Here is a 27,776-nt window from a genome sequence, read left to right as displayed (position 1 = left end):
ATTATTCTTACATATGTTTTTATTAATGGTGGCCAAACATAATTCTGATTTAACTTCTTTTTTTTTATATAAGTTGCGGCATTATTACATAGATCATGGAGGTACAGTATAATCTCCATGCATAGATGGAGTTCAGTTAAAAGGCCGTCCTTTGACAGCACAAAATTCACATTAATCATAGTTATCTTTAAAAGACAATTCTTACTTACACTAAATAAGGATGGATTTTAGAAAAAAAAAACCCATGAGTTTACTTCGATGTATGCACTGTGTGATAGCTGTACATGGATTTAACGGTACTTTTAAATACGTTTAAAATGTTTCATTTTGATTGTTTTTTTTTTTTAATTTGTTTGCTTTCTTTTTTTTTTTCTAATGCCTTCAGATGGGCGACCATAAGCCACCGCGCGCAGGTCTTGGCAATGGTCTGACTTGTTGGCCTAGAATATTGTCATATTTTAAGTTCTGTTAACATTTTAAATGGTTTTCAATCTACTTTTTGTCTAATCTCGTCATGTTCGTTTTACACTACAATTAATGAGTAGTAGAACTCGTATTAAAATCGATTCCGACTGGTGAAATCAGTGAATTTTTGAGCAGAGTGATATTATAACCAACTACGAGCATCAAGTCTTTGTTTTTTTGTGTTTTTTTTGGTTTGGTTGTTGCTATGTGCTTCATTATTATGACGTAGGCCTACACGTATTTCCGCGCTATACGCGTATAAGGAACATACGCCTCCCACGTGCAAGATACCCAACACCGGGAGGCAAAGATCTTACAAGTCTGTGAACGCCATGGTGAACGCACACATTCCGAATTATTTTAGTACAGTATCCTGATGGCGTTCCATACACTAAAACATCCGAGTTCATTTTCATCGTCGATTTATGCGCAACACATTGGACATGGTGATGAAAGTTTCGAAATTTGGCTGGTCTTATGTTTATTGAATAACTGTGATTAAATAAATCCTTTTGTAAAAATTGTTAAAGAATAACATACATGGTATGTATGGAATATAAATCTTAATTTAACCTTATGATTTACGTTGTGAGTTTGGTAAATTCGAACTTCTAAGCTAAGCCTAGGACTAGGCAGCAATGTGTTAGGCCTGGCTTGCCGCCTACTACTGCTAGTGTAACTCTAGGCCTAGCTTGGCCTAGGGCCTAACCAAAATTTCTAGCTAGAGGAGCCTACAGTAGCTACTACTACTAGCTAAGTGACTTGCCAAGGCTAGTCTTGGTCTAGCCTATGTACGTATAAGTTACGTACGTATGGCCCATTTACTTTCTAGTGTACTCTCTAACGTGGGAGGTTAACCAACCAGGTCCAGGACCTAGCCAAGTGCATGTCGTTTGGACTAAAAGAAAAGGAAACAGAAAGTGAAGTTGAAGTAGCCTAGTGCCTAGGTTAGTGTAGGCCTAGTTCCTAGCTATTATTACTGTATTAATATTATCAGCCAAGCTAAGTAGTAAATTCTACCCTAGAAACCATTGGATGATGAAATGTGGATTTTAAATGAAAGTCAAATCATCAAAGAATGTATTAAGTGTTGATTAATTGTAGGTGTTAAATTATTTGAGAATCGTTTTTACGGCCAGATGCGAAACCATACCAAAGCCGTCTAGGCCAGCTCATAGAATTTGGTTATTGATTGATGATGTCTTCTCTGATTTGATATGAAACATTTATTGTACTCTTGTAAGTGTGAATCTAACTAGGCCTAGGTCCTAGATCTAGTTGGAAGGCTGAGCCCAGGCCCAGACTCTTTCTCATTTTTTCACTGATGATATTGCAGGCCCACATGGTAAAGTATTTTATTGCGTGAAATACGACCTCATATTTGTGCATAATATCGACGGTCCTGCTCACATTTGTTAAATGAAGATAAAAGTCCCGTCTACAGTACTGTAGATGCTGCACAGGCTTTGATGAGTATTGTTTACTGCATACTGTAGGGCTCCTGCAAGCAAAATGAGTAGAATGTGTTCTCCACTCGCAGGAGTCTCCCAGAAATCCGGAAGGTTTCCCTTGAGCAAGCAAGAATCTCACGAAAAATAACCCATCTAATTTGCAAATTCAAATTATTTAGTTTTTGCCAATATTTAATACTGTTATCAATTCTCTCCCGAATTCACCATACTTTAACAGCAAAATGTAATCAGATGTGGAAAGAAAGTTCATTTAAACAGATCTTCCAGACATATACTATAGAGTATCACTGTCGTGTTGTCACAGCACCATGTGCCGCCCTCTGGACGTTGGTTACCGTTCATTACGCCTGAATGACTTCATAATCTTAATGGTTTAGAATAGGCTTTCTGGAATAGGCATTTTAAAACCTAATAATTTACCATTAAAATGTACTGAAAACACAAAAAGCTTGCATTATATTAGTTATCGAACACACATTTAATCATCAATTAACATTTACAAAGAAAAATTAAGATACAACATCTTAATAATTATGTTAGAAATTGGGATCAATGGAGTAGTATCACATGGTATCGTGACATAACACTGTAGTACTTTATTCTTTCAACTTTGGACTCCAATTATACAAATATGGATGCCATGTATTTTTAGCCCCAACCATGGTGAGGCAGAGGTGGCATCCATCTCCCTGAAATTTTGTATCCTTAATACTGTGTATAGGTTACTGGTTGTTTATTGAGAGGTAAGCCATGCCCTAATTTTCTGGAAAAAGTGAGTGGAAATTGTGTTCTAACAGATTTCTCTAGGCCTAAATTTTGTGTAGTGATATACTGTATTCCCTACGCAGGTCTTATTTTAGTCTAGTGCAGGACAGTCGAGTCAAGGCTAGAAACTGTCCTTGTGTAGTATTTGTCAATAGCCAAATGTGAATCATAGGCCTACTACTACTAAAAACTAAAACTAAAAAGCTCCAGATCCAAATTAATATTTTTAATTCGTTTCTAAAGTATTTGTAAATTATTAAATTTTTTGCTATTATTGGTGTAGTATTCTTTATTATATAATATTTTTATTAGTAAATAATTAAATATATATTTATATAGTCCATCCTGAGCCCATGTATTATTGCTAAATAATATTAGTTTTTGAGAGTCCTGAATGATCAGCAATATTTCTGGATGGTTTACTTGCATTCAATCAATCAATCAACTTAAGAATTTTGCTTTAATGGTTTGCTAAATGCTGTAAAAGATACTGGCCGTAAACATTCAGATTTTTCGACAAATGTTAGGCCTAGGCCCTTGCACATCTACGGCATGGTCAGTTATGCATGATGGTCTTCGACCCGAGATCTAGGCTGCGATGTTAGGGCCAGTTAAGGTTGATGAAATATTACTTAAATTTCAAAGCATACAGTCCAAGGTCAAAGCTAGGATAAGTAAATAAAGACTATATTGCTTTTCCTAGCCATTTACTTCTCATGTTAACAGTGGGTGGTTGTTTTCGAACCATAACATTATCTTTTCCAATGCTATCACACTGTATTGTTTTTCATGTATACCCAATTTAGGTCACGTGACCGCCTGTAAACAACCATCTCCAAATCGCTATATTAAAGACTTGTCTTTCTACAGTTCCAAATGAATATTTATCTCTTTTCTTTATATAATATTTCTAGTTTAATACTTAACACGTTGGCTGCCAGCAACGAGTATACTCGCCTACAGGGTGTTGCTGCGAGCGCCTGGGACAAATACTGTATTTTGTCAAAATCGGGGTAACGTTCTAGCATTTATAACTTCTTTGTTATACATTGTAGAACTGCAGATGCAACGGCTAGTAGTTCGGGGATGGTAACATGCAAATGATCTACAGTATGTATGTTTGTTGTGTTATGTTGCCGATAGTACACTCGAGCGGCACAAGTGGGGGCTCCCTTTGAACATATACCAACCCATGCAAAAAGCGGACGAGAAAACTCGCACTTGGCATAGTCAATAAAAAGTGCTATCACAGTGCCGTCGACGAGTTTACTCGCCACCTAATATTTTCCCGCCAATTTATTAGACACATCATTTTGATGATATATGACAAGATAAAGTTTAAAAAAAGTATGTTTTTTTGGCACACGGGAAGGAACATTAAAACAAGTTCTGGCAGTCAACGTGTTCAAGACCAAAGCTGCTGCTAAAGACTATGAAAACCCTGGTCTTTAATTTGGGGGAAACCTATATTAACCTAATTACGTTTCATAAGTGGTTGGCACAGCGGTTGCGTTTCAGTCTCTCAACCTCGGGGTCGGTGATTCGAACCGTCTCTCTGCATTTGCGTTTGTGTTCTTGGAGAAGGCAATTTACCTACGCGTGTCTCTCCCCACCCAGGAGTAATATAAATGGGTATCTTGTGGCTCATTACTGGGAAGGAAAAAAGGAGGTGTGGAAAGGAACTGGCTACCCTACTGTAACACATACCAAGGCTTAATACAATGGGCTAACAGCTCATTGCCATTTTACAATTGTTAGTGATTCGAATACAGGCTACCTTATACCTTTTAATTCTTATGGTTATTTCCCAAGGCATCCATTGTCAGGATTTCCATTTGCCATCTCTCTAGACATATTTTTTTACTCTCCTGTTGTCTCTCAAGCATCTGTTGCATTTTTTATGACATTATCTTACCCTGGAATTAGGGCTACAGCAGGCTGCCTACTAACATACCACCAGCTCCTTTTTTCTTTTAATTAATTAAATGTAAACAAATTCATGAAGTAAAAAGCTTGTATTCAATAATACATAATTTGTACCCAACTGAGAAAAATAATTTAAGTATCACAAAAGTTATCAGCTTTTATTATTAAGTCCTAAGTCATAAAAAATTATGGTTTTTTCAATGATTTATGAAAATCCTTACATTTGCTGGTATAAACTTAAGGGTATGTGAGTAATAAATTTACATTTATAACAGGTTTAAATAGTACACCTTGTAGGCCTATACTGCATTGGTAGTTGGGGGTGGGGGAAGGCACACAAAAATAATTTCACCCCTGTTGCTGCCCTCCCCCCCCCCCAAATTGGAAATGCACGAAGTAAAAAAATCAAGCTCAAGTAGTTGATTATAACCGAATAAGACCTTATTATGCGACCTCACAACCTCCCTCACTTGATCATCGAGTCCCCAAACTTCACCATTGTGCTCTTCCCCCATCCCAGCTACGCCACTGATATTTTTTTTACAGCTTTTAGACTGTGATTATTTAAAACTGTAGGGCCTATTCACAATAAGTTTGATTGAATCAGCGAAAATAAAAGTTTTACTCTAAGGACCTCAAGTGGCTTCTTATTTATTACTCTTCAGTTTATTTCTTTAAGCGCCATTAAATTTTATTCTTATTTTTATTTAATTTTTGCACTAATAATGGCAGTGCCATTAAACATACCAGAGTTCAGGTAAAAATCAGCAGTAAAGGGATATGACTTTAATAGTAACAACACCAATTTCCCTCCGACTGCTGTATAAATATACAAGTATTTTTAAGAGCTTTGAGTACTATACTTAGCTTGCAGTAGGCCGCAAGTACAGTAGTGGTAAGCCAGGCCTAATGGACAGTGTCCACCAACATTATGTAACCACTGGTAGAATTGCTTGGTTTCTTTCGAGGCTGATCAATCTGCTAATAATTGACATCTACATTATCCTTTAAATATATGTATTGCGAATTTCAAAATTACATATCTTAAAATTCATTTTAAATAACTGAGATATCTGCAGTCCGTACCATTTCTTGAATACCTGATCAATAATATGGCTTGACATTTTACCTGCTTTCAGCAAGGCTTGGTCATACAGTATGACAATTATGGGTTATCTGATTGGCTCCGATAAACCATGACTGTAAACTTTACCATCAATTAAGTCAACACTACCCTAGGTTTTATAAACGCCCCGAAATAGCCTTTGAGGCATTTTGGGCAATCAATAATTTCTCTTTCTTTTTTTTTCTTTATTTTTTTATTTTTATTTTTTTACCTTCAAACAGGGGGAGGGCCGGGATCCCTTTAAATCTGCCCCGGATGTAATGGTTGAGTTATGAACGATGTTGAGGCTGGGAGTTTGTTTGTTCTGGTAGATACCATTTTGCAATGCTCTGTTAGTTTCTTTTTTTTTATGTACAGTGATACATGTTTTTAATGATCGTCTGCTGTCCCCAATGTATGTACAGTCAGAGTAACAACTGTTGCCCTTGTACATGATGACATATGTGTCTTTTTTTTTATTGTACTGTATCTTTAGGATGGACCAAGTTAGTTAAATGCTTCATTGATCATTTTTTTTCCTCTTTATTTACTTTGTCTGATTGTCTTTTCATTGTAGGCCTACAGAATAACATATTTTGTTACATGAACATGTTTTTAAAATACAGTTAATTGATTTATTGTCTATGTTATGATACTGCAGAAATTCTTTGACAGTATCTGTTGAAGAAGGTAACTTACCTGCAGTTTCATTGTCTGAGCCATTATTTTTTTAATTTGCTCATTATATTTACTAAAGAAAAGAAATATTATGCCCCTTTTTCCTACAGAATGTTAATTGTACTTTTTTTTATCTTCTTTTATTTGCTATTTACATAAAAAAATAAAAAATGATTATTGCCTTTTTTTTCGTCCAGATCATTAATTCTACTTTTGTTTTTTTATACAGATTAAACATGCCTGCCTTACAGGAAGTAGCAGCATCTGGAGTTCCCCTTCAGGTTGTCAAGGTGACAGATGACCATACGTTTGAACTGTGTGAAGATGTTCTGGAGAGCATTCTACTGCAGGATCACGTAAAGGGCAAGAAAGTGGTTGTTCTGTCGGTTGCCGGTGCCTTCCGCAAGGGGAAATCTTTCCTGTTGGATTTTTTTCTCAGATACCTGTCAGAAAGGGTAAGTAATCACTGGGGAGGGGGGTACTTGTGTTGGCTGGACCCAGACTGCACCAAAATCTAAGAAATCGTAGGTCAGTATTATAGTGTAACGTCTTGTCTTTTTTTTTTATTGTTTGAGAGAGCAGCTTAGCTCAGTTGGCTAATCTGGTGGTAGCCACTGTGTGTGCACTAAACTGTGAAGATCTCTAGGTCCCCGGTTCAATTCCCATTGCTGCCTCTCCTGGTGTTTCAGCTAGAGAGCTGAAATACAAGTTACAATAGCGCGCCGTTTTTCGGATGAGACGTTTAAGCCGTTGGTCCTGTGTGCATTATGGTCCATGTGCACGTTAAAGAATGCAGTACACTCTTTGGAAAAGAGTAGGGGATTGTCTCCCGGTGTACTGCCCAATCACCACCAGAAGGACCCCACTGGAAATAAATCTTCTAGATTTTCATGGACTATCCTTGGTGTTTACACCGAGTAAATCCAATCCACTCCAATTTTAATCTTTGGAGTTTAGGAGACAATTACGTAATAATCAAAACCCATGACAAGTTCTAAAAAGCGTAATAAATCTTTATTATCAAGAGCCAGTCATTTACCATTCTAAGCGCAGTGGTCTCGCCAGCTATGCTTAAGCACGGAGGGACCACCAGCTTGGGTGAAAAAAATGAAATAACCACCACACTTAGGGAAAAATAACTAAGACTACACCACGCTTAAAATATCGGCGCCATGCAAAAAAAAATATGTACAGTAAATTTTATTCAAAACATTATTACTAAGAAACTACCGAAGTGTGGCACTGTAAGCAGTTCCACAATGTTTCTATGGCTCTATATGCTTCAATCGCATACTGTAGTGTAAGGCACCCAATCCAACTGCAACGCTCAAGATTCCCATATCTCCTCACTGTCTGCATCCAAAAAACTTATTGAAGCATCTTCAATTTAGCATACTGTAGTTCTTGTCCCGATCGTCCCAAGATCACGACTTACTATCGCGAAATACGATTATTATGCATGGTCTAAGGCCTACATTATTTACTAACTGATCTTTTTTCTAAATAGGTTAGTAGTCCTAGCTATTTGAAGCTATCGTTGGAGTTTGGTAAAGAATATCAATTATGGTTTAATGGATGAGGGAAGAGAGGAAAGAAAATGATATCCCCACTCGTTGCTTTTTCACTAGATCTTCACCCTACCTGCTCTCCTATAAATTAAAAACATACTGGATAACTGGATAGGCCTATCGATTTTATAGAAGGGGGTGGGGGTGGGGTTCGTAGCGACTATTTTTTTTAAAGTATTTTGTTCATGGAAAAATTTTGTTACTGTATTAAACATATGCATATTTTTTTTTTTACAATCACATTATTTTTAATTATATGTTTTTGTTTTAAAAAATAGAATTATATGTAAAATAAGTAAAATGTTTTGGTAATTTAATTCAGCAATCCTCAACCATTTCTGATTTCAAAGCTTAACTAACTAAATATTTGATCACAATATACTGATTTGTGTTTTTCTGTTTTTAAATATTCCTTGTTTTTACAAATTCAGTACCTTTTTTACAGTACTAAAAGTTCAAATAAGGATTTTTAAATTTGGTTAAGTTTTTAATTTTGTTAATTAAGTTATTTTAAATCAGTTTTACTTTTTTTTATGTTTCTCTTTTGCCGTTACTGTATATTTTGATGATGGAGCAAGGGCAGTTTACTGTTTGGGCTCATGCCTATTCCTTGCTCCTGGCAAGATTGTACTCTTACTTTGCCAAATAAATATTATTATATTATATTTAGTGTGAACTTTTGCAGGGCTCAGAGGATTGGATGGGAAGTAACGATGAACCCTTGACCGGTTTCTCATGGCGTGGTGGTTCAGACCGTGAAACCACAGGTATCTGGATGTGGAGTGATGTATTCATTTGTCCTGGGCCAAATGATAAAGATGTAAGTATTTTACAAGAGGGACATTTTTCAATTATTGTGTGTTAAATATCCTTCTGCAGTTTGCAAGATTTTGTTTCCATCACTGTCAGATGACAATGTTTGCCATTGTTTTAACCCTTTGAACCCCGCATTATTTACATTTTGCGGCACACTCACCATGAGTTATTTGGACAAAATATGATTATTTTTTATTACAATCATCACCACCTCCTTAGGCCCTGTACCACTATCATAGCCATCCATCAACCCGACGGACAACTATCATCACTACCACTGCTGGCACTAGCACTATCGCGATTGGCCTAGCCTAGGGCTAGAAACTACACTGTTACCTCACTATCACTTTCCAAATCACTTCCTGGATAATCGTCATCATCATCAATACATTCTTTGGAGTCATAAAGTATCAATCGTAAAGCATGTTGGCATTTATTGTCAAATTATTCAATATAAATTTTTTTTTTCCAAAAAAATCAACACGTACAAGGCTGTCAGAACGACTTGGGAATGATGATGTCACAAAATTACGTCATACTACTTATACTGGTCAGGTGATTAGCCCGAATAACGTCACCTGACCCGCAAAGCCGGTATACCGGCCTTTAGGGTTATTGCAGTGCAAGCGCGCGGCCGTTTTTCCTGCCTTTCGGGTTCAAAGGGTTAAATAATTGAAAAATACCATCATATATTTAGTCATATGGTCACTATTCAGTGATTATTTGCTTTGAACTGGTGTTACATTTATCAAAGGTAAAAACATTGTGTAGTAATAATGAAAACTTACAGTAAAATGCTTATAAATGTAAATGGTAACAACAGGTGTAGATAAACAAATATTCAAATATTAAACAAAACTAAATGATTGATATATTGTTTGATTTGCAAATGTATGTATTTGAAAAATGTGTTTGGTTTGTATCTTATTAATTATTATTTGTTTTATCTGTTTCAGTAATTGAGATCGTAATTGTTTCACTATGTGAATACATATGGCAATCCATAGCTCATGAGATCAAGAATCTTTTTTTTAGTCCCAAAGCATAAAAATAAACAAAGTTAAATCAATATACTGTCTAGTAAAACTGGGGGTGCCTCTGATGACATGTCAGGATGACCCTCCACCCCCCCCCCCACATTTGTGTATACAAAAATACTCACAGGGCAATGTTTTAATAAGAGTAACTAAAAATACCTTTTATTATTTCTACTGTACTACAGCAGGAGTTCTAAATTCTTGTTAAAAGCGCTCTTCACACATACATTTTTTTTTGCTGCATGTGGTGACACCTTTCGACAGTTATTCTGAAAGAAAGTTGTTTTCCACTTGACGAATTCATTCGAGTGAACCAAAATTTTTTGCCTATAAGCATGCGCTGTTTAATATTCATCACAAAATTCCTGTCTCTTATACACATCTAGATGTGTATAAGAGACAGTCCATAGCTCATGAGATCAAGAATCTTTTTTTTAGTCCCAAAGCATAAAAATAAACAAAGTTAAATCAATATACTGTCTAGTAAAACTGGGGGTGCCTCTGATGACATGTCAGGATGCCCCTCCACCCCCCCCCCCCACATTTGTGTATACAAAAATACTCACAGGGCAATGTTTTAATAAGAGTAACTAAAAATACCTTTTATTATTTCTACTGTACTACAGCAGGAGTTCTAAATTCTTGTTAAAAGCGCTCTTCACACATACATTTTTTTTTGCTGCATGTGGTGACACCTTTCGACAGTTATTCTGAAAGAAAGTTGTTTTCCACTTGACGAATTCATTCGCGTGAACCAAAATTTTTTGCCTATAAGCATGCGCTGTTTAATATTCATCACGAGATTCTCAATTATGGGGACAAATTTTTGATTCGCGTGTATAAATTTGTCTAGTTTAAAATGGCTTTCAGGGAGACAGTTGATAATAATGTATTAAAAGAGTATTACTTGGTGTACTGCATATATCAACATACTGTATATATGATAATGTAGTTAAAAACATTCAAATGTCATGAATTTGCAAGAGATGGGTTAGTTTCTGTGAGGCTTTTTGCGGTAGAGGCCATTGCTAGTTTCCAGAAAAGACGTGTTCATCTGTTGCAGACTTGGAACTATCATTTAAAATATAGTCAAGTACTGTACAAAATTAAATTTCTCTCTTGCTAGGTTGCAGTACTTCTGATGGATACCCAAGGTGCCTTTGACACCGAGTCAACAGTGAAGGATTGTGCCACCGTCTTTGCTCTTAGCACTATGCTTAGCTCTGTACAGGTCAGACAAGTTTTTCCGATAATTTGTGAAAATGAACAATATAACAAAATCTAAACAAAATGTTTTCTGCATTTTGAAGATTTACAAAAGATTTTATTATTTCTAGAACTGTCTCAATATTTAATTGTCTAATATAATAAAATATCTAATAATCCAAAATTGTGTAGAGGTCAGCATGCTCATTAATTATTCATGTGACCTCCTTAGTAATGAATTAATAAGGTGCATTTAATGAAATGAGATTATAATGCTTAAATGCAGTATTGCTTGGAAGTGAGAAATTTGAATGATGATGATATTGCAGAATGACCTTTGAACTTGGTTGTATTGATTTAACCTTAACATTATGTATCTTGATCTGATGTGTTTCACACCACAGAAAACCAAGCAAGCAGCCAAAAATACAGTATGCTAACATTAATAATTAGTTGGAACTAATCAGTAAAAGCTCTAATTCAGATTAAATGCAATATTATTAATATATTATTATTATAATTATTATTATTATTATTTTCATTGTTACTATTTTATTATTTTCATTGTTACAGTACTATTATTTTATTATTTGAATAAACATTTTCCTATACATATCAGTGGTTGAGTCTAATAGACCTCATGAATAACTTTGCACGATTAGAATTCTAATAATGTGCACATCGTATGGTTAATCTCTTACTCAATAACCATTGAACATTGCATTGTGCCACGGCTATTGAGGCTAAATCAATATTGGTTGATCAATTAAATATGTACTACTAACCATTTCTTAACCACACCAAGAAGTACATATCATATTTAATGTCTTCATATGTTTACAACCTTTTCATACATATTCATTATCAATAAGTTATTTGTAGGTTTACAGCCAGAGTATCGATATACTTAATTTATTCACAGTTTTACAAACTCATAATAGATCTTTAATGTGTTTATAGGTGAATATGAATATTCATATACTTGTTAATACTATTAATTTATTCACCGTAGATAACCTCAGCTTGAATATTCATATACTTTATAGTTTTATGAATATTCTTCACTTTATTCATAGGTTTACAACTTGAGCATGAATATTCAAGAGGATGATCTTCAGCATCTTCAACTGTTCACAGAGTATGGAAGACTTGCAATGGAAGACAACGATTTTAAACCATTTCAGGTAAATCTCTTAGACAACATCATTGTATGTATTGTAGTCAAACTATGAAGTAATAATAGTTGAAAATGTACAGCTTACAATTGAAAGTAAAATGATTTATTTTTTCCATTTGTTGAATGGATGTGAAATAATGCATAAAAATGCTTTCCACTGGCATCAGTATCCAAAGTAGTGATAGAAAAATATAGTGTATATATACGGTATTGCATAAAAACTTGGAAAATGCTTAATGTGTCGAAGGTAATTTTAAGGCAATATGTTTTTTTTTAATTATTTTATTATTTCATATTTCTTTAGAACATTTACAATTAACAGTATAAAACCACTTTCAGACAGAGTTATGTTACCGCAATAGTGCGGGAATGTTCCCTGCATTGCTTTCTGTATGAAATCGAATTAGCTCATGTGCACTATAAAGAATCCAGTACATCTTTCGAGACAAGTAGAGGGTTATCCCGATGTACTGCCCCTGTCATGTACAAAGTAGCTGGTACCAAGAAGAAAGATACCGTATAAGCCATCTAGTCCACGTTTCGAGTGCTTTGATCTTCTTGAAATAGTGCTATATAAGTGCTGTAATGTATGTAAATGATCAGACCAAACCGTAACCGCAATATTACCTGCCGTGTTATCCCAATATTACTTTATGCAGTCAAAAAAATGACGATGAATTTGATAAATGAGGTGGTAGGTCTGTCTGAAAGTGGCTTAATAGTGCCTTAACTAACAGGCCTCAAATTTTACCTAGGCCATTGCCCGCGGTGCCCTCCCAGTTGGCCTTGGTGCCCCTGAAAATGAAGCACGACGAGGCCACTACTTGCCTGCCCTTTTGAAGCCTTGGCCTCGGTGCCCTCACGATGCTTAAGATCGTTTGACATGTAAAATAAATCTAAGTAAGAACGTCTAAATCTTGAAAGGAAACACGAAAGCCAAAAACGTAGTTCGCCTAAGCTAGCCTAGGCCAGGTTGCAGTGACAGAACATGAGAGAATTTCCATGTGTGTTAATACGTTTTTGCGGTTACCATTGTGTGCGCATGCGTCTTACTCGAGCAGTTATTACAATAAACATGGGCTTATTTGACTGGTTCATTTTGTTGGAACGAATTTTTGTTGAGTATTATTTTCATTCGACTGGTTCATTAAATCATGGCTCCATGGTTAAGTAGACTTCGTTGACAACGAAAATTAACGTAAACCAGAGTGCGTTTTTAATCAGCGTTAAGTTATCCACGTGACCAAAGAGAAACATGGCCGATTGGTGAGTTTATAAACAACATTTGCATTAATATAACTTAGATTAAATTTCATAAAATAATCATTATAATATTTACCCACATGGAGTCAAAAAATAATTGTAGGCAAACAGAATAGAAAAACTGGATGAAAATATTTTTTTACGAAAAACCCATACTACCACAAGTTGAAGCAATCTTGATTACACAACGTGTATCGCGGTAACTATACAGCCATTTTGTTTTGTCGAGTATTTATAAGTTTTTTATTCGACTGTTCGTCTTCGTTGAGTAGGACGTTACCGCGCTGTGCGCAGGTAGGTGTGGTTTAACGAAGAACGACCAGTCGAATACGGCCTATGTACTGTTAGTTGTAAACATGTGCTTGCTGCACAGCTAACTTTGGGCGATCTTACGTCATCGCAGCTTAAGCGTGTGAAATAACGTAATTGGTTGACACTCGGCTAATTTAGTTCATGACGGCCAGTTTAGAGTTGTGGCTTTCTCTCCGATGACGACGCACTGAGCAACAACACAAAGATATAGAACTTCTTGAAATTTGACTGTTAATTAATACTGACTAATAGTTAATACTCTAAACAAAGTCATTACCATTGACAACTATGGCTTGGCTAGGCCTAGCTTGCCTAGCCTGGCTACGACGAATCAAGGCGCTCGCGACAAATTAGTACTGAGGCTAAATCAAATTTTGCCTTGGGTGCCCTTTTATATTTGAAATTTTGGCCTTGGTGCCTTTCCATTTGGCCTTGGTGCCTTTCAAAATCATGTCACACTGGAGGCCATTTGCCCTTGCCCATAAAATCCCCAAATTCAAGGCATGAACTAATACAAAAATAATTATAATTGTGTGTTCTGTGTACCTAGAATTTGATGTTCCTCGTTCGAGACTGGAGCTATCCATACGAAGCAGAGTATGGACTTACAGGTGGTCAACAAATTCTTGATAAGCGTTTACAGGTATGAGCTTTGACATACTGTTATAATAATAAATTGTACTCTGGAGAAAATTTGGAATATTTTTCAGTCATCTGTATTGAATATGTCTACAAGTTTGTCTTTTTTGAAACCAATACTATCTCAGGGGTTAGCCTCTTTAATTAAAAAAAATCATTTAATTATTGTCATATTATCATTACACTTTTTTTTAAGAATCTTGATTTATAAATAAATCGTCTTCTATTATTATCTTTTTATTTTTATTTTGTAGTTATTATTGTTCTTTCTTTGTAGGGCATCAAAACTTAAAGCTTGCTTGTAATTGATGCCTTTTCAATCAATCTTTGAATTACTAGGAATTGTAAAAAAAAATATATGATAAAGGAATTTGATTGAATAACAATTTATTGTGAATTTAATTAAAGCTCTATTGTGCCAATTTTTGCAAATGTTATTAAGATTATATGTAGCAAAGTCAAGCCAAACCAGTCACTCCTCGCAAAAAATGAATTTTTAATTATTAACACTTGGTTAAACTGTAAAGTGAAAGTTACAGTATAAAATGGTAAAACAATCATTCAAATCTGTCATTTTGTTATGAAGTTACAAGTGTTTAAACATAAAGCTGTTTAAAGAACGATATTTGAGAAAACAGCCTTCAAAGTTTACTATTTCACATATTTCTGAGGCAGAGACCACCACGAAATTGTAAAAAAAAATGTTGTTTTAATGAAAATGGGGAAAATAAACAGCATAGCATGGTGTATAAATATATGAAATTTAGTGCAATAAAGAAGATTTCGAAAATTTTGACATTCCAACATGTTTTGGCCATTATTTATTTACGATTTGTGAGGAGCGATTGGTTTGGCTTGTCTTTGCCACATACAGGTCTCCTTCTAATTAAAGAACCCTACAATTAAAGACCACCTCTATTAAGGACCACTTTTCTGTTGTCCAAAATTAACAAATGTAATTTATCTTTATTCTTCTAATTAGAGAACAAAGCTGCTAAAGACCATGGGAACCCATGTCCCAAAAGTGGTCTTTAATTGGAGAAAGACCATTATTTTGATATGAATTATGAGAAACTCACTAGTGATGATCAAACCTAGTGTTTTGGAATTGAGAAGCAAACACCTAAATCATTAATATTCTATTCATCAGATTTTTAGTATACGGTACAATTGAACCATATCTCTGTCTTGCAGATCAAAGAAAATCAACACAAAGAACTAGAGACAGTAAGAAAACATATAAAAGATTTGTTTAAGGAAGTTCAGTGTTTTCTTATGCCTCATCCTGGGCTTAAAGTTGCTAGTAATCCTAAATTTGATGGTCGTTTAAGAGGTATGAATATATAATTCCCTTTCAACAATCTACTTTGTGTCTGCATATTAAAGGCTATTATAATAGGCTGTGGGTAGTGATTTTCGACAGCAGGTGGTAGCAGATAGGTTTGTTAATTTATCAGTAATTTGAAATATGATTACAGTAACATCTTCCAAACTATGTACCCCTCTGTTCGAACAGAGTTTGCAATGGAGAAAATTTGTAATTGGGAGAGTTCAAATATTCATACAAACTCAGTGGTGAGGGTAAGCCTGTGCTACACAGTATACAGGGCTAAGTAGGCCTAAGTCTTGCCATGCAGGAAATTTTTGTCACAAAATATGACTTGAGTATTCCTCTTTTCTGCAACAAAGTAATGCCGTACATAAGCCAAAGTTATCTGTTCTCACTGTGAAGTATTCAATTTAGGTAATTTCCGGGTGAAGTCATGACAAGTGTTAGTGTTATTTTCTTCATAACGATCGCAAATCCATTGGAATAGCGCCCCCAATGAACAAAAATTGAGATTCTCTACTCATTCTGTACAGTAGCTGCCTGAACAAGCATGCACATATCAAAATTATGTCTGCTGAAAAAGATTGATAATTCTTGATTTAAATTTGATTTTTGCTCTAAAAGATTTACATCAGTTTGTTGGATTGAAAGTTTTTCTTTCTTAGTAATGTAACATTTTGATATTATTTTGAAGAATTTTGAATACAATTTTAAGTGTTTTTGTAGTTATAAAAGATGGTTTATAATGGCATCACCGCCGCAAATTGAGTTAATAAAATCGAGAGTTGGTAATTGGGAGGTTCGATACTGTATTGTGCTAAAGATGGAAAATAATGACATTTTATAATGTAAATTATTGCTGTGAACGAAACATGAACTAATATTTTTCAGTAAATTATAATATAGAAAGGGAACAAAAATCATGAGGAACCTTACAGTTTAAAGTTTGGATATTTAAACATTTAAATTTCTTACTTTGTGTAATGAAGGAAGTTATTGTTTAGTTCTCATAATTTTCTTTGAGAAACTTCAAAAGTTTTTTTTTTTTTGTTTTTGTTTGACAGATATATCAGATGATTTTCGCGATGAATTAAAAGTTCTAGCACCTCACCTTCTCTCTAGTGCAAACTTAGCTGTAAAGGAGATTAATGGGGATATGGTTAAATGTGCTGATCTGGTTGAATACTTTAAGGTAAGTGGTGGATCTTATATCATCATCATCATTACTTATATCACCATCATAATCATCATCATCACTAATTCGATCATGACAATTGTTATCAACATTGTCATTACCATTGTAGTCATCATCATTATCGTCTTCACAATCATGATGATCATCATCATCGTCATCAACATCATCATCGTCATCAACGTCATCATCATCGTCTTGATCATTAGTGTCATTGTCATCCTGGTCATTGTTATAGTCATTGTCATTGTCATCAACATAATCATCATCATCGTCATCTTCATTACTGTCATCATCATTACTGGCATTATCATTTTCACCTGTTCGTGTATTTCTAATTTTCATTTTATTTCACTCCACATTTTCTTTTTAGTCCTAATAATTAAATTATTTGTTTAATTTACTGTCCATTTAGTGTCTGAGTAAAGCTTGCGTAAAAACAAAACATGAACTTAATCACTTACCATAGCAATACTAATCTAATTATTGTTACAATAAATTATTTTACATTAAAGAAATACAATATTAGTTACAAATGATGTGGGTTACTGCAACATTTTTTTCATGTGTGACTGAGCTAGATGATCTTACTGAAAAGCCTGTTCATCCTGTAGTTAATCAGCAAGAGATTAAATTATTATTATTATTTTTATGATGATTGTTAACAGGCATATATCAAGATTTATCAGGGAGACGAATTACCTGAACCAATGTCCATGCTGACGGTACGGTACAATTTCTATTGATTTCATAGGCTTAAACTTTTTGACTGCTCAATAATACCCAATTCATACAAAATAGAATTTACACAGGACAATTAGTGAGTGTTGCAAATGCTTCCCAAGATATTCATACCAAAATCACTGTTGTTTTAGCACAACTGAATTTAAACAATCTAAATAGTAGTTATAATCGATACACAGACTGGGATGATACGTGCAATGTGATGGTGATAGATCACTTGCACCGCATGAGCATGAAAATAGGTCCGGGCTAAATATTTTTGTGTTAACAGGCTTCAATAATGTCTGTTTTTATAGATATTACACAGAGAGCTAACTCTACACCTTAAAGTGGATTTGATGCAGTAGAAAACATTTTAAAAATTTTTTTTTCTTGCACTTGTCCCAGAGAGTATATATACAGTATATATAGGAAATATTAAATTTATGTGTGAGATTTTTGTCCTTAAGCGTGACAGCATGAGATATACCCTGGTTGTCTGAGTCTCGCGCTGAATATGTGAGACTTGGTAATTCTAATGTTGTAAAAAATTCTACATAGACGAAAATTTACTTGTAAATACCTATGGTTTTTCATGTGTTTGTGATTCTGTTACCTAGGCAACAGCTGAGGCTAATAATTTATCAGCAGTTGCAAAAGCAAAAGCAGATTATATACAACAAATGGAAGAGGTGAGTAGTGGTTTAATTCAATTCATAAATTTTGAAAGCAATTATTTAGTTGATATCCAGTTAAATGTTGAGTTATTAAGAGTAGCTGTTACTCAGATAAAACTGGTGGTAACAATTATGCAGTGGAGATCTTTACATAACACTGTTCTGCAGTTCAGTTCTTTTTACTGCTCTGCTATTGTTTCAGCTGGGTGGGTGGGGGCTGAAATGTAAGTTTGAAAAGAATACATTCAAAGGAGGTCCAGGTTATTGGAAAATCAATAATTCCTATCTCTTTAACCGAAAGGTCCACTGATTAATCTCAGATAAGAAAGTATAATACATACTCCAAGTATTGAAATACATGCCATCGTGTTGGGATTCAATATTTCGACATTAATTATGTCATCATCAGGAATGATTCCTGGATGACATAATTAATGTCGAAATATTGAATCCCAACACGATGGCATGTATTTCAATACTTGGAGTATGTATTATACTTTCCTATCTCTTTGATAAGCAACTTCAAGAAAATATTATGCATATCATCAGAGAGTGTGAACATCTCGATGTACACCTATCGCATAGAATCACTTGGGATATTTGTAAGAACAAAATAGAAGTTATATTAAAGATTTTTCTAAACAAAGAGCAAGAAAAAGTAAAGACAGTCAATGTTCTGTCCTATTGTTAACATACAACTAAAAAACAAAATTAAAGAACATGAAATTGCGTTAGAAAATAAAGCAAAGGGAACACAAATTCGCGCTAGGTACGAGTGGGTCGAAAAGGGTGAAAAAAATACAAAATATGTTTTGGTATTGAAAAACACAAAAGTGAAAAAAAAAATGATGAACAGTGTTATCGATAAGGATGGAAGAGAATTGCATGATGATGATGACATAATTAACGAACAAGCGAAATACTATAAATCCATGTATAGCACAGCTTCCACATACGAAGTAATATCGGAGCAGCTCGATAATTTTATCCAAGACATTCAAGTACCTACAATTAGTAAGGATTTTGCAGAACAGTGTGAAGGGAGATTTACAATTAATGAATGTAAAAAAGCCCTAGATGACATGGCCCTAAATAAGAGCCCTGGAATCGATGGCCTATCCGTGGAAGTTATCTGGGATGAATTAATCAACTTACTTGTAAACAGTCTCAATGAGGCAAATGACTATGGTGAGCTATCACAAACCCAATCAAGGGGGTCATTGTCCAAATTTTTAAGGGTAAAGGGGACAGTAGAGATTGTAAAAACTGGTGCCCTTTGACTACTTAATATAGACTATAAAATTGCAGCCAAAACACTGGCCAATAGACTTCAATACGGTATTAGCGATATAATTAGCACAGATAAAAAAAGTTTTATGAAAGGACGATATATTGGTGAAAATATTTGTACAATTGAGGACGTTATTCGGGCAACCCTGCAAAAAATATTCCCGGTGCTGCAATCTTTTTGGATTTCAGCAAAGCATTTGACACCATAGATAGAAACTTCATCATAAAAGCACTACAGACATTTAACTTCGGTCCAACTTTTATTTTGTGGGTTTCAACGTTATTTAAGAGTACAAAAAGTTGTATTAATCACAGCGGTTGGTTATCCGAAATTCATTGAACTCCATTCCGGTGTTCGACAAGGATGCCCTCTAGCCCCTATCTTTTCAATATTGGGGCTGAAATTCTATCATTAAAGATTAAATTAAGTAATGATGTAAAAGGAATCAAGCTTCCACACACAAATTTTCCGATTAATGAAATCAAAATTACTAGCTATGCAGATGACAATACTTTATTACTCGGAGATGATGCATCCATTGCAAAAGTGTTCACAATTATTGACAACATCGCTCAACTTTCAAGTTTGCAATAAAATAAGAATAAAACAGAAGGCCTTTGGTTGGGTAGCAACGTAAATAGAAAAGGCAACATCGAAGGCATCAATTGGAAAAAAAGATGGGAAATCAAAAGCATTGGGCATTATATATTCAAACACAGTACTGGCTGAAAATATCAACAAAAATTGGAGCAAGCGAATAGAAAAACTTCAAAACATTATTTTTCAATGGGATAAGAGACACCTTTCCTTGAAAGGTAAAATAGTTTAATCTCCCAAATTAATTTTTCCAATAATGGTACTCGATGTCACAAAATGGGCTATTATATCTTTGGAAACAATAATTTTAAATTCCTTTGGGGAAAAAAGGAAAGAGTTAAACGGACAACCGTTATTGGGAATAAACAAAAAAGAGGGTTAGATATGGTTCATTTACCCACGATTATAGCTACTTTTAAAATCAAGTGGATCAAACAAATACTAAAGTGATGAAATAGCAGCATGGAAAAAACAGCCCACTGTCAGTGTTAGAGTTTCTTAAATTCAATTGCTCTGCAATTCAACTCAATACAAATGATTATTATGTTAAATGCCTATTATGTTGGTACGAACTAAAACCCCCAAGAATAGTGTTGGACATCAAGAATCCCGCAAATGAAATTATCTGGTGTAATTCCTGTATTGAATATAGAAACAAACAACTATATTTTAAAAATTGGGTAGATAACGATATCCTTTATATCAAAGATGTTTTTAACGAAAACAAAACATTACGATCTTTTAAACAACTTAAAGATAGATTTCAAAGAAAGGAATAATTTATGATGGAATATTTTATGATTTTTAAAGCAATACCAAAACAATTGGTTTAATGCAAATTTTATTCAAACGAGTGACCCGAGCACCACTCATCCCGGTCTGTACTTAATGAATGAATCCATTTCAATAGATTCATTACAAATTGCTTAATAAAAAATGAACTCATCCAAAAGTATTTTAAAACACCAAGTTGTCAATGTAATTGGGAACACCGTTTTAATTACTATGGTTTCAACTGGGATGATATCTGGAACAATCTATGCTCAGTTTCCAACTACCCAAGGGTATTCTCGACAAACTGGAAAATTTTAAATAATTGTTTCCCTACAAACATTCTACTTAAAAAAATGGGAATCACTGAAACACATTTTTGTAACTTCTGTAATGCTCAATTAATAGATAATATCGAACACTTTATATTTGTGCCCTCGTATTAATTGTATTTGGGACGAGCTGAAAGAAATTGTAACGAGAAAATGCAGGAAAAAAGTTTTTATTTAGATTTGCATCATGTTATGTTTGGTTACTTCTCAAGAAATTTTAACTGTTGTTACATTAATAAACTTATACTTTCAATTTTTTCAAAGTTTTCAATTTGTAGATTTAAACTCGGGGAAATACAACAACTCGAATTGAGTATTCCACAATGACTTGCTTATTAGAAATATACAATATATGTGAAGGTACAACCTAAAAAAAAAAAATAATAATAAATATAAAATGAAAAAATGACCTATTCATATAAGAATTGTAGGTGTTGACTTGATGACTGACAGGATATATTTTTCGATTAACATCATTGTGTTCAACTTGTATGTGGATGATGGGCAGAGAAATTGATAATTTGTTTTGTTGTTCGGTTAATTTATTTTTCGTTTGATTGTTTGATGTATTTTTGTTATTGATTGCTTGATATATAGATCGCTTACATTACTGATGTATTGATTGATTGATCGATCGATTGAGGGATAAGCATTAAAATATATCAAGCTCATGTCCTTTTATATATATATATATATAAAAAAATAAAAAAAACTTATTCATTGATATTTGAGTAATTAACCATTCAAAGTTTCATGTCTTAATTTGAGTTGAATGTATCAAATTTTTGATTGATTTATGATTGTTTAATTGTTAGATTGATTGAAAAAATGATGAAACACCGAAAATAATGAAAAAAGGTATATAAAAATGGTAGGAACTACAAATAAGAGAGAGAAAAAAAAAAAGAAATCAAATATATAATTGGCTTAGACTAAGTTTGACAAAGAAATGATGATTATGAATTCATGTTGAAGATGAAGATAAATAAAAGTGGTGTTTTACCACACAAGAAAAAAAAAAAGTTTGAAAACAATGCAGTACACTCTTCAAAAAGGAGCAGCAGATTGTTCCTGTGTTCTGCCCAATCCATTCAATTTAATAGGAATGATGTTTTTGCCCTCATGAAATGTTATTGTATTGAATGCTCCGAACATTCTCAACTACTTGGGAATATAATCTTGTAAAGCTGCATTTACACTAGACACTATAATGACACGACAACGGCATATCATTGTATTGTTTATATTCTTCAGCACTGAGTGCATTTTTATAGTGTTGTTGTGTTGTTGTGGTGTCTAGTGTAAATGTAGCTTTAGTCATTAGTGTTTTTGTGTCTACTGCCCCTTTGAGGGAAGTAAACACTTTGCTATTGTCCGGAAATTTACTTGTAAGAATAAATCCGGTTGAGGTGCATGGTGGGATTTTGCATCATAAGCTAAAGAATGAAAATAAACAGTTTTCCAAAATATGCCTATGAAATATGATGCCATATGCCTAGATGAAGACCTGTCCTGGAAGGAACTGAAAAAGTCAACAATCTGTTACTTGTTATTTAAGTGAATTGCCAACACAGAAAGCATGGATGAGCTATGAGTTAAAAGTAGCCACAAAAAAAAAAGAAACTTTAGTCAAGCAGCAGACACACAGTCCCACTGAGAGCCTATTTTAATTATATATTTCAATGTTTGTATATTTGTACTTTTAATTGCAATGATAGATTAATGTTATGATATTCTGGTTGGTTTTGTTAATTCAAAGGATTGTTATGGGTTTACCTATTTGTGAAGCATTTTGGTAACCATAGAAATGCACTTTATAAATCATAATACAGTATTATATTATTATTTGTTACCCCCATATCAAGCTTGAATTTCAAGCTGTGCATAGGGTGAATGAGATTAATATATTAAAGAAATCTAATTATAGACTATTTTTTTAAATTTTAGATATGTGGAGGTGACAAGCCCTATCTCAATCCAGTCGACCTTGAGAAACGACATGCAAATGTAAAAGACATCGTGTTGGAGCGGTTTTGGGCCATTCCTAAAATGGGCGGAAAATCATTTACTGAACCATTTGCTGACCAATTAGAGTTGGAAATAATGGAACATTTCGACCAATATGTAAAACACAATGACAGCAAGAATTTATTCAATATTGCTCGTACACCCATCACGCTTCTCATCGTGATGATCATTATGTATATTTCGTCAGCTGTCTTTGGAATTTTTGGTATATATTCGCTATCAAATATGGCCAATTTGATACTTGGACTGTCTCTGCTTCTGATATGCGCATGGGGTTATGTAAAGTACTCAGGAACGTATCCTAATGTCGGAGTTCAAATTGACGGAATTGCCGAAAAGATTTGGGTCCAGGTGAGTGACGCATACATAATGATGCCATTAATTTTTGAAATATATTGTGTTGACAGGCCCATAGCCCTGATGGCTGTTAAGCCAAATTTACACTAGACACGATAGAAATGCGCTCATATGCGATGGTATACATTATCGTGTCGTTATCGGATGGTGTAAATGTAACTTTAGGGTCTGGCTGTTCTCACCTTTTTCAAATGAACTTCCTCTGATAAACCAAGCTATATAATTGCCATGAAGTCCACCGTTCACATGCTAGAATGCTTCAGTCTGCAATCCCCATAAGAGCCCTTCCTGTGTAATTTACCTGGGCCGGGGCTCCCCTGGACCTTGACCTCTCATATGAAAGCCCATTAAAATTTGTAATGTAATGTAGTTTGATTTATATATTGCCTTATACCAAAGTCTTAGAGCACTCAAGGTGTGGACTAGATCGTACAATATCTTGCTGTTTCCCCTAAGGGTCTTTTCATGTCTGACCTACCCGGTAAACTGGAACCAGCTATCTCCCATCTGTCCACAACAGGGACTGTATGTTGTGTTTTATATTTTCAAATATTTTTAGACAATGTTCAGCATGTACACTCAGCCAAAGTTTCGAACATGTTTTTATATGCGTGTTTTTCCTATAAATCAAAATTGAAATTGAATTGAATTGTATTAAGCAGTACACTGGTGTAACCATTACTCATCTTAGATAGATGTACAGGGTACTAGGCAAAATTAAATAGTAAAATTATTTTTAAATCATCATTCCATTATCAGTGACATCTTTTCTTACAACCATTGTAAACTTGCATATATTAATTTTTTTTTTTTATTAAAAGTTTGTGTTGATTTTTTTCTCAGATTCTTGGACCAATGTACAAAAAGGCAAGAGGTTCTGGCAGAGAAGAGAAGAGAGATTAGATTTAAAAGATATTACACACACACAAAAAAAATAAAAGCAAACAAAAAAAATACAAGCCTTTTTATTGAATTATGAAGCAGCTCATAACCATCATTCAATTTTTATATAGTGTGAATTAAAAAAATAACTATAGATCTGAAAATATAATATGAATGGAATAATACTTAATAAATTGAAATCCCATGTATCCCATAATAGGTTCCATTTTTGTTGAGGAATGGGGGGATTTGGTATTATTGGTAACTTTTTAACTGCTGTAAGCTACCACTATTGGATTTTACTTCAACACAAGTTCACCATTTGATACAGGTCTCCCTAAGACCTATCCAATTAACGATCACCACTAAATCAAGACCACTTTTTTTGGGTCCCAAAGCAAAAAATATCTTTCATCTTCATTATTCTAGTTAGAGACCAATGGTGCTTTAAAAGACCATGAAAACCCTGGTTTCATGTGTGGTCTTTAATTAGAGGGAGACCTGTGTACTGAATTCTGTTGTACTGTATGTTTATATTATATTTATAAATATTCACAAATATTTAAATAATAATTTAAAAATCATAATAGAATAAATATGCACAATTATGAAATTCTTTTTTGATAACAATTAAATCTGATAACTTGCAAAAATAATGAAAGTTTTGTGGGTTGTTTTTAAAAGAATAATCTTAAAAATTACTGGGTTTTGTTTTTACTTTTGTTTTTCGGCCTACTTTTTGTCCATGCTCCATGCTACAGTAGACTTTGAAGGCGTTCAACCTGAATAGCCATAGTGTGCTTGATTTGAGCGTAAGTGTGACAATGACGAAGTGTAACGATGCATATGATTTTCAAGGCTGTCTCTGCCGATGTTATTATTCACCGATGTATTCAAATGATCATGAATGAGACTGCTCATAGGGTAAGAAATTGAGATTTTTGCCAGCTACATTGTGTTATTGTGAAAACATAACTGTGAAATTACAATTCTCCTCTGAAGCAAGATAAAATGCAAAATCATCTTGGGTTGTACTCAGTGTAGAATCTGTAGCATGGTGTTGAAAATAATTACATGGATGTAGATTCAAATCCTGTAAAAACAATTTTTATTTTTAACTAAAATAATATCTCCCTTATAGGCCTCATAATTGATTATGTTTCTAGAGCATTACTATAGTTAAGTCCCATCGATTATATTTATCACTAAGCACCTTTATACCAGTACACATATAGCAAAAATATATAAGATATTGTAATTCTCAAAATTGATATTGCAGCTGGATGGGTTTTTTTTTTAATTGTTTGATACAATACTTAATGTCAGCTTGTTCACTGTTTTGAAATTGAAGAATGGACAAGTAAGCCTTGTGGAAGCACATATAATATATTGAGTATCCCAGAAACCAAATGAATTTGCATGTTGGGCATGCTAGACCCAAAGACCAATAATAATAAATGCACTTATTACTTTCTTTGATTTTGAAATACCAAACTTCATTATTATATGGTCTGGATATAGATATTGTTATGAAAAATATATTTTAATCTGTATTATAATCACAATTTTCTCATTTTTCTTTTATTTTGTCGTCTTAAATGCAAGAACAATTAATTATATTTTAGTAGTTGTAGCTTCTGCAAATACGCTTGTCCATGAATGTCCTTTTATTTTTGTCCAGACTCTATTTCCTATTTTAAAGAAATAATGTCCACTAAAATATTTTCAAAGACAAATACTAATGATTAAAATAACTTATAACTTTTTGTAAATTATTATTTCAATAGAGGAAAATATTTTTTTTTAAGACTAACGCTCTGTCCACACTATGTGCCCAATATGGGCATGAAGATGTCATGATTACACCTAAATGTCACATTTGTCACATACAATTTGAAAGTGTGGATGGACCTTAAGATGTTATCTTTGTTTTTGAATAGCGTAGTATGTTTTCAGAGATTAAAATAAATGTTAAATAAACAGAGATGTTTTACAGATTATACCCGTAGTGTTTCAGCTTCCTAAATATTAACCATGCTCTCTTTGTAAGCCCACATGCTGGTAGTGTATTCACATTTACATTTCACTTGGTGGTTCATTTGTTTTTGTGCAGACAGTATCTGTAATGAGAATAAGAATATTTGAAATGGTCTTTAGTAGGATCATATAATAGTCAGGGGTGGTGCCACAGGAGGGCTGGCCCATGTTGGGAATCAAAAATATAATCAGTTGGGGATGAAAAAAAAAGATGTTTTTTTTACATGTTAGTAAACTCTAAAATTGATTAAATAAGCCTGTGAAACCTCTAATATTATTATAGTTTTAGCAGGTTCACCCCTGGACCACTTCAGAAAGATTTTGACCAACGCCCACCCCACACAACTTGCGCTTCTGTCTTGGGCATCAGTCAGGCAAATACTGGTGCCATCCATGATAATAATATACATTTTTTTGTGGTCAATCCGTAATACCTACAACACAATATTTATAATATGTAGTTACTGGTAAGTTAATACTACTTTCGGCAACCGCTGAATGATGCCAACAAAAACAACTTTAAGAGTGAATGATAGAAATGTTCAACTTGGTAGATATACTTAAAAGATGTGACATCCGAGTTTAACCATGTAAAAATATTTTCCTCAGTTGTATAGGTTAGGGAGATGACTGTAAATAATAACTTAACAACCCAGTGAAGAAGAGTTAAATTTTTTTGTCATATAGAAGCATGCTTGAGGTAAAGAATGATAAGTGTGAATGGTCAGACCAAATTCGATTTTTGGTGGTTGGTTTGATGTGATTTGAAGCTCAGCTTGTTAAATAAATTGAAACAAGTCAATGTGTTTTTTAAAATTCTTATTATTGTGTAGAAGAGTTGATAAGAATATTTGTAACATGACAAATGCCAAAGCTCTTTGCACACTACAACATTTTATGTGACAATTTCATGTGGTCTGACATATACTGTAATACAGGCAGCTAGGTGCCTGTACAGAAGAGTTGATATGTATCATTGAAACAATGACATAAGCTCTGTTCGCACTACCATGTTTTATGTCACAATTTCATGTGGTCTGACATAATACAGGCAGTTGTCTGCACAGAAGAGTTACTATGGATAATTGAAACAATGACTTCTAAAGCTTTGTTCACACCACCATGTTTTC

The 27,776-nt window shown here is 33.9% G+C and overlaps 1 protein-coding gene across 1 annotated transcript; it reads left to right on the top strand.

Annotated features, from left to right (window-relative positions):
- Positions 1 to 881: 881 nt before the first annotated feature.
- On the top strand, positions 882 to 27,448 carry LOC117124525 (atlastin-2-like). The gene is made up of 12 exons (XM_033270776.1): positions 882 to 1,008; positions 6,641 to 6,866; positions 8,665 to 8,799; positions 10,959 to 11,063; positions 12,115 to 12,222; positions 14,341 to 14,433; positions 15,624 to 15,762; positions 16,824 to 16,951; positions 17,620 to 17,676; positions 18,295 to 18,366; positions 23,290 to 23,721; positions 24,571 to 27,448. The coding sequence occupies exons 2-12, from the start codon at positions 6,648 to 6,650 to the stop codon at positions 24,628 to 24,630; spliced, it is 1,548 nt and encodes a 515-aa protein (XP_033126667.1). The 5' UTR covers positions 882 to 1,008; positions 6,641 to 6,647; the 3' UTR covers positions 24,631 to 27,448.
- The last annotated feature ends 328 nt before the right edge of the window (positions 27,449 to 27,776 follow it).

The sequence above is a fragment of the Anneissia japonica genome, unplaced genomic scaffold, assembly GCF_011630105.1.
Source record: "Anneissia japonica isolate Jap-2015-1 unplaced genomic scaffold, ASM1163010v1 scaffold287833_len2544123_cov190, whole genome shotgun sequence".
Taxonomy (NCBI): Eukaryota; Metazoa; Echinodermata; class Crinoidea; order Comatulida; family Comatulidae; genus Anneissia; species Anneissia japonica.
The sequence above is the reverse complement of the archived record's forward strand: the minus strand, read 5'-3'. Positions and strand labels throughout refer to the sequence as shown.

Coding starts and splice junctions, on each gene's coding strand:
- LOC117124525 (XM_033270776.1), top strand. CDS start 6,648: ATGCCTGCCTTACAGGAAGTAGCAGCATCTGGAGTTCCCCTTCAGGTT. Junction 14,434..15,623: donor TTCTTGATAAGCGTTTACAG/GTATGAGCTTTG, acceptor TCTGTCTTGCAG/ATCAAAGAAAATCAACACAA. Junction 17,677..18,294: donor AACCAATGTCCATGCTGACG/GTACGGTACAAT, acceptor TCTGTTACCTAG/GCAACAGCTGAGGCTAATAA.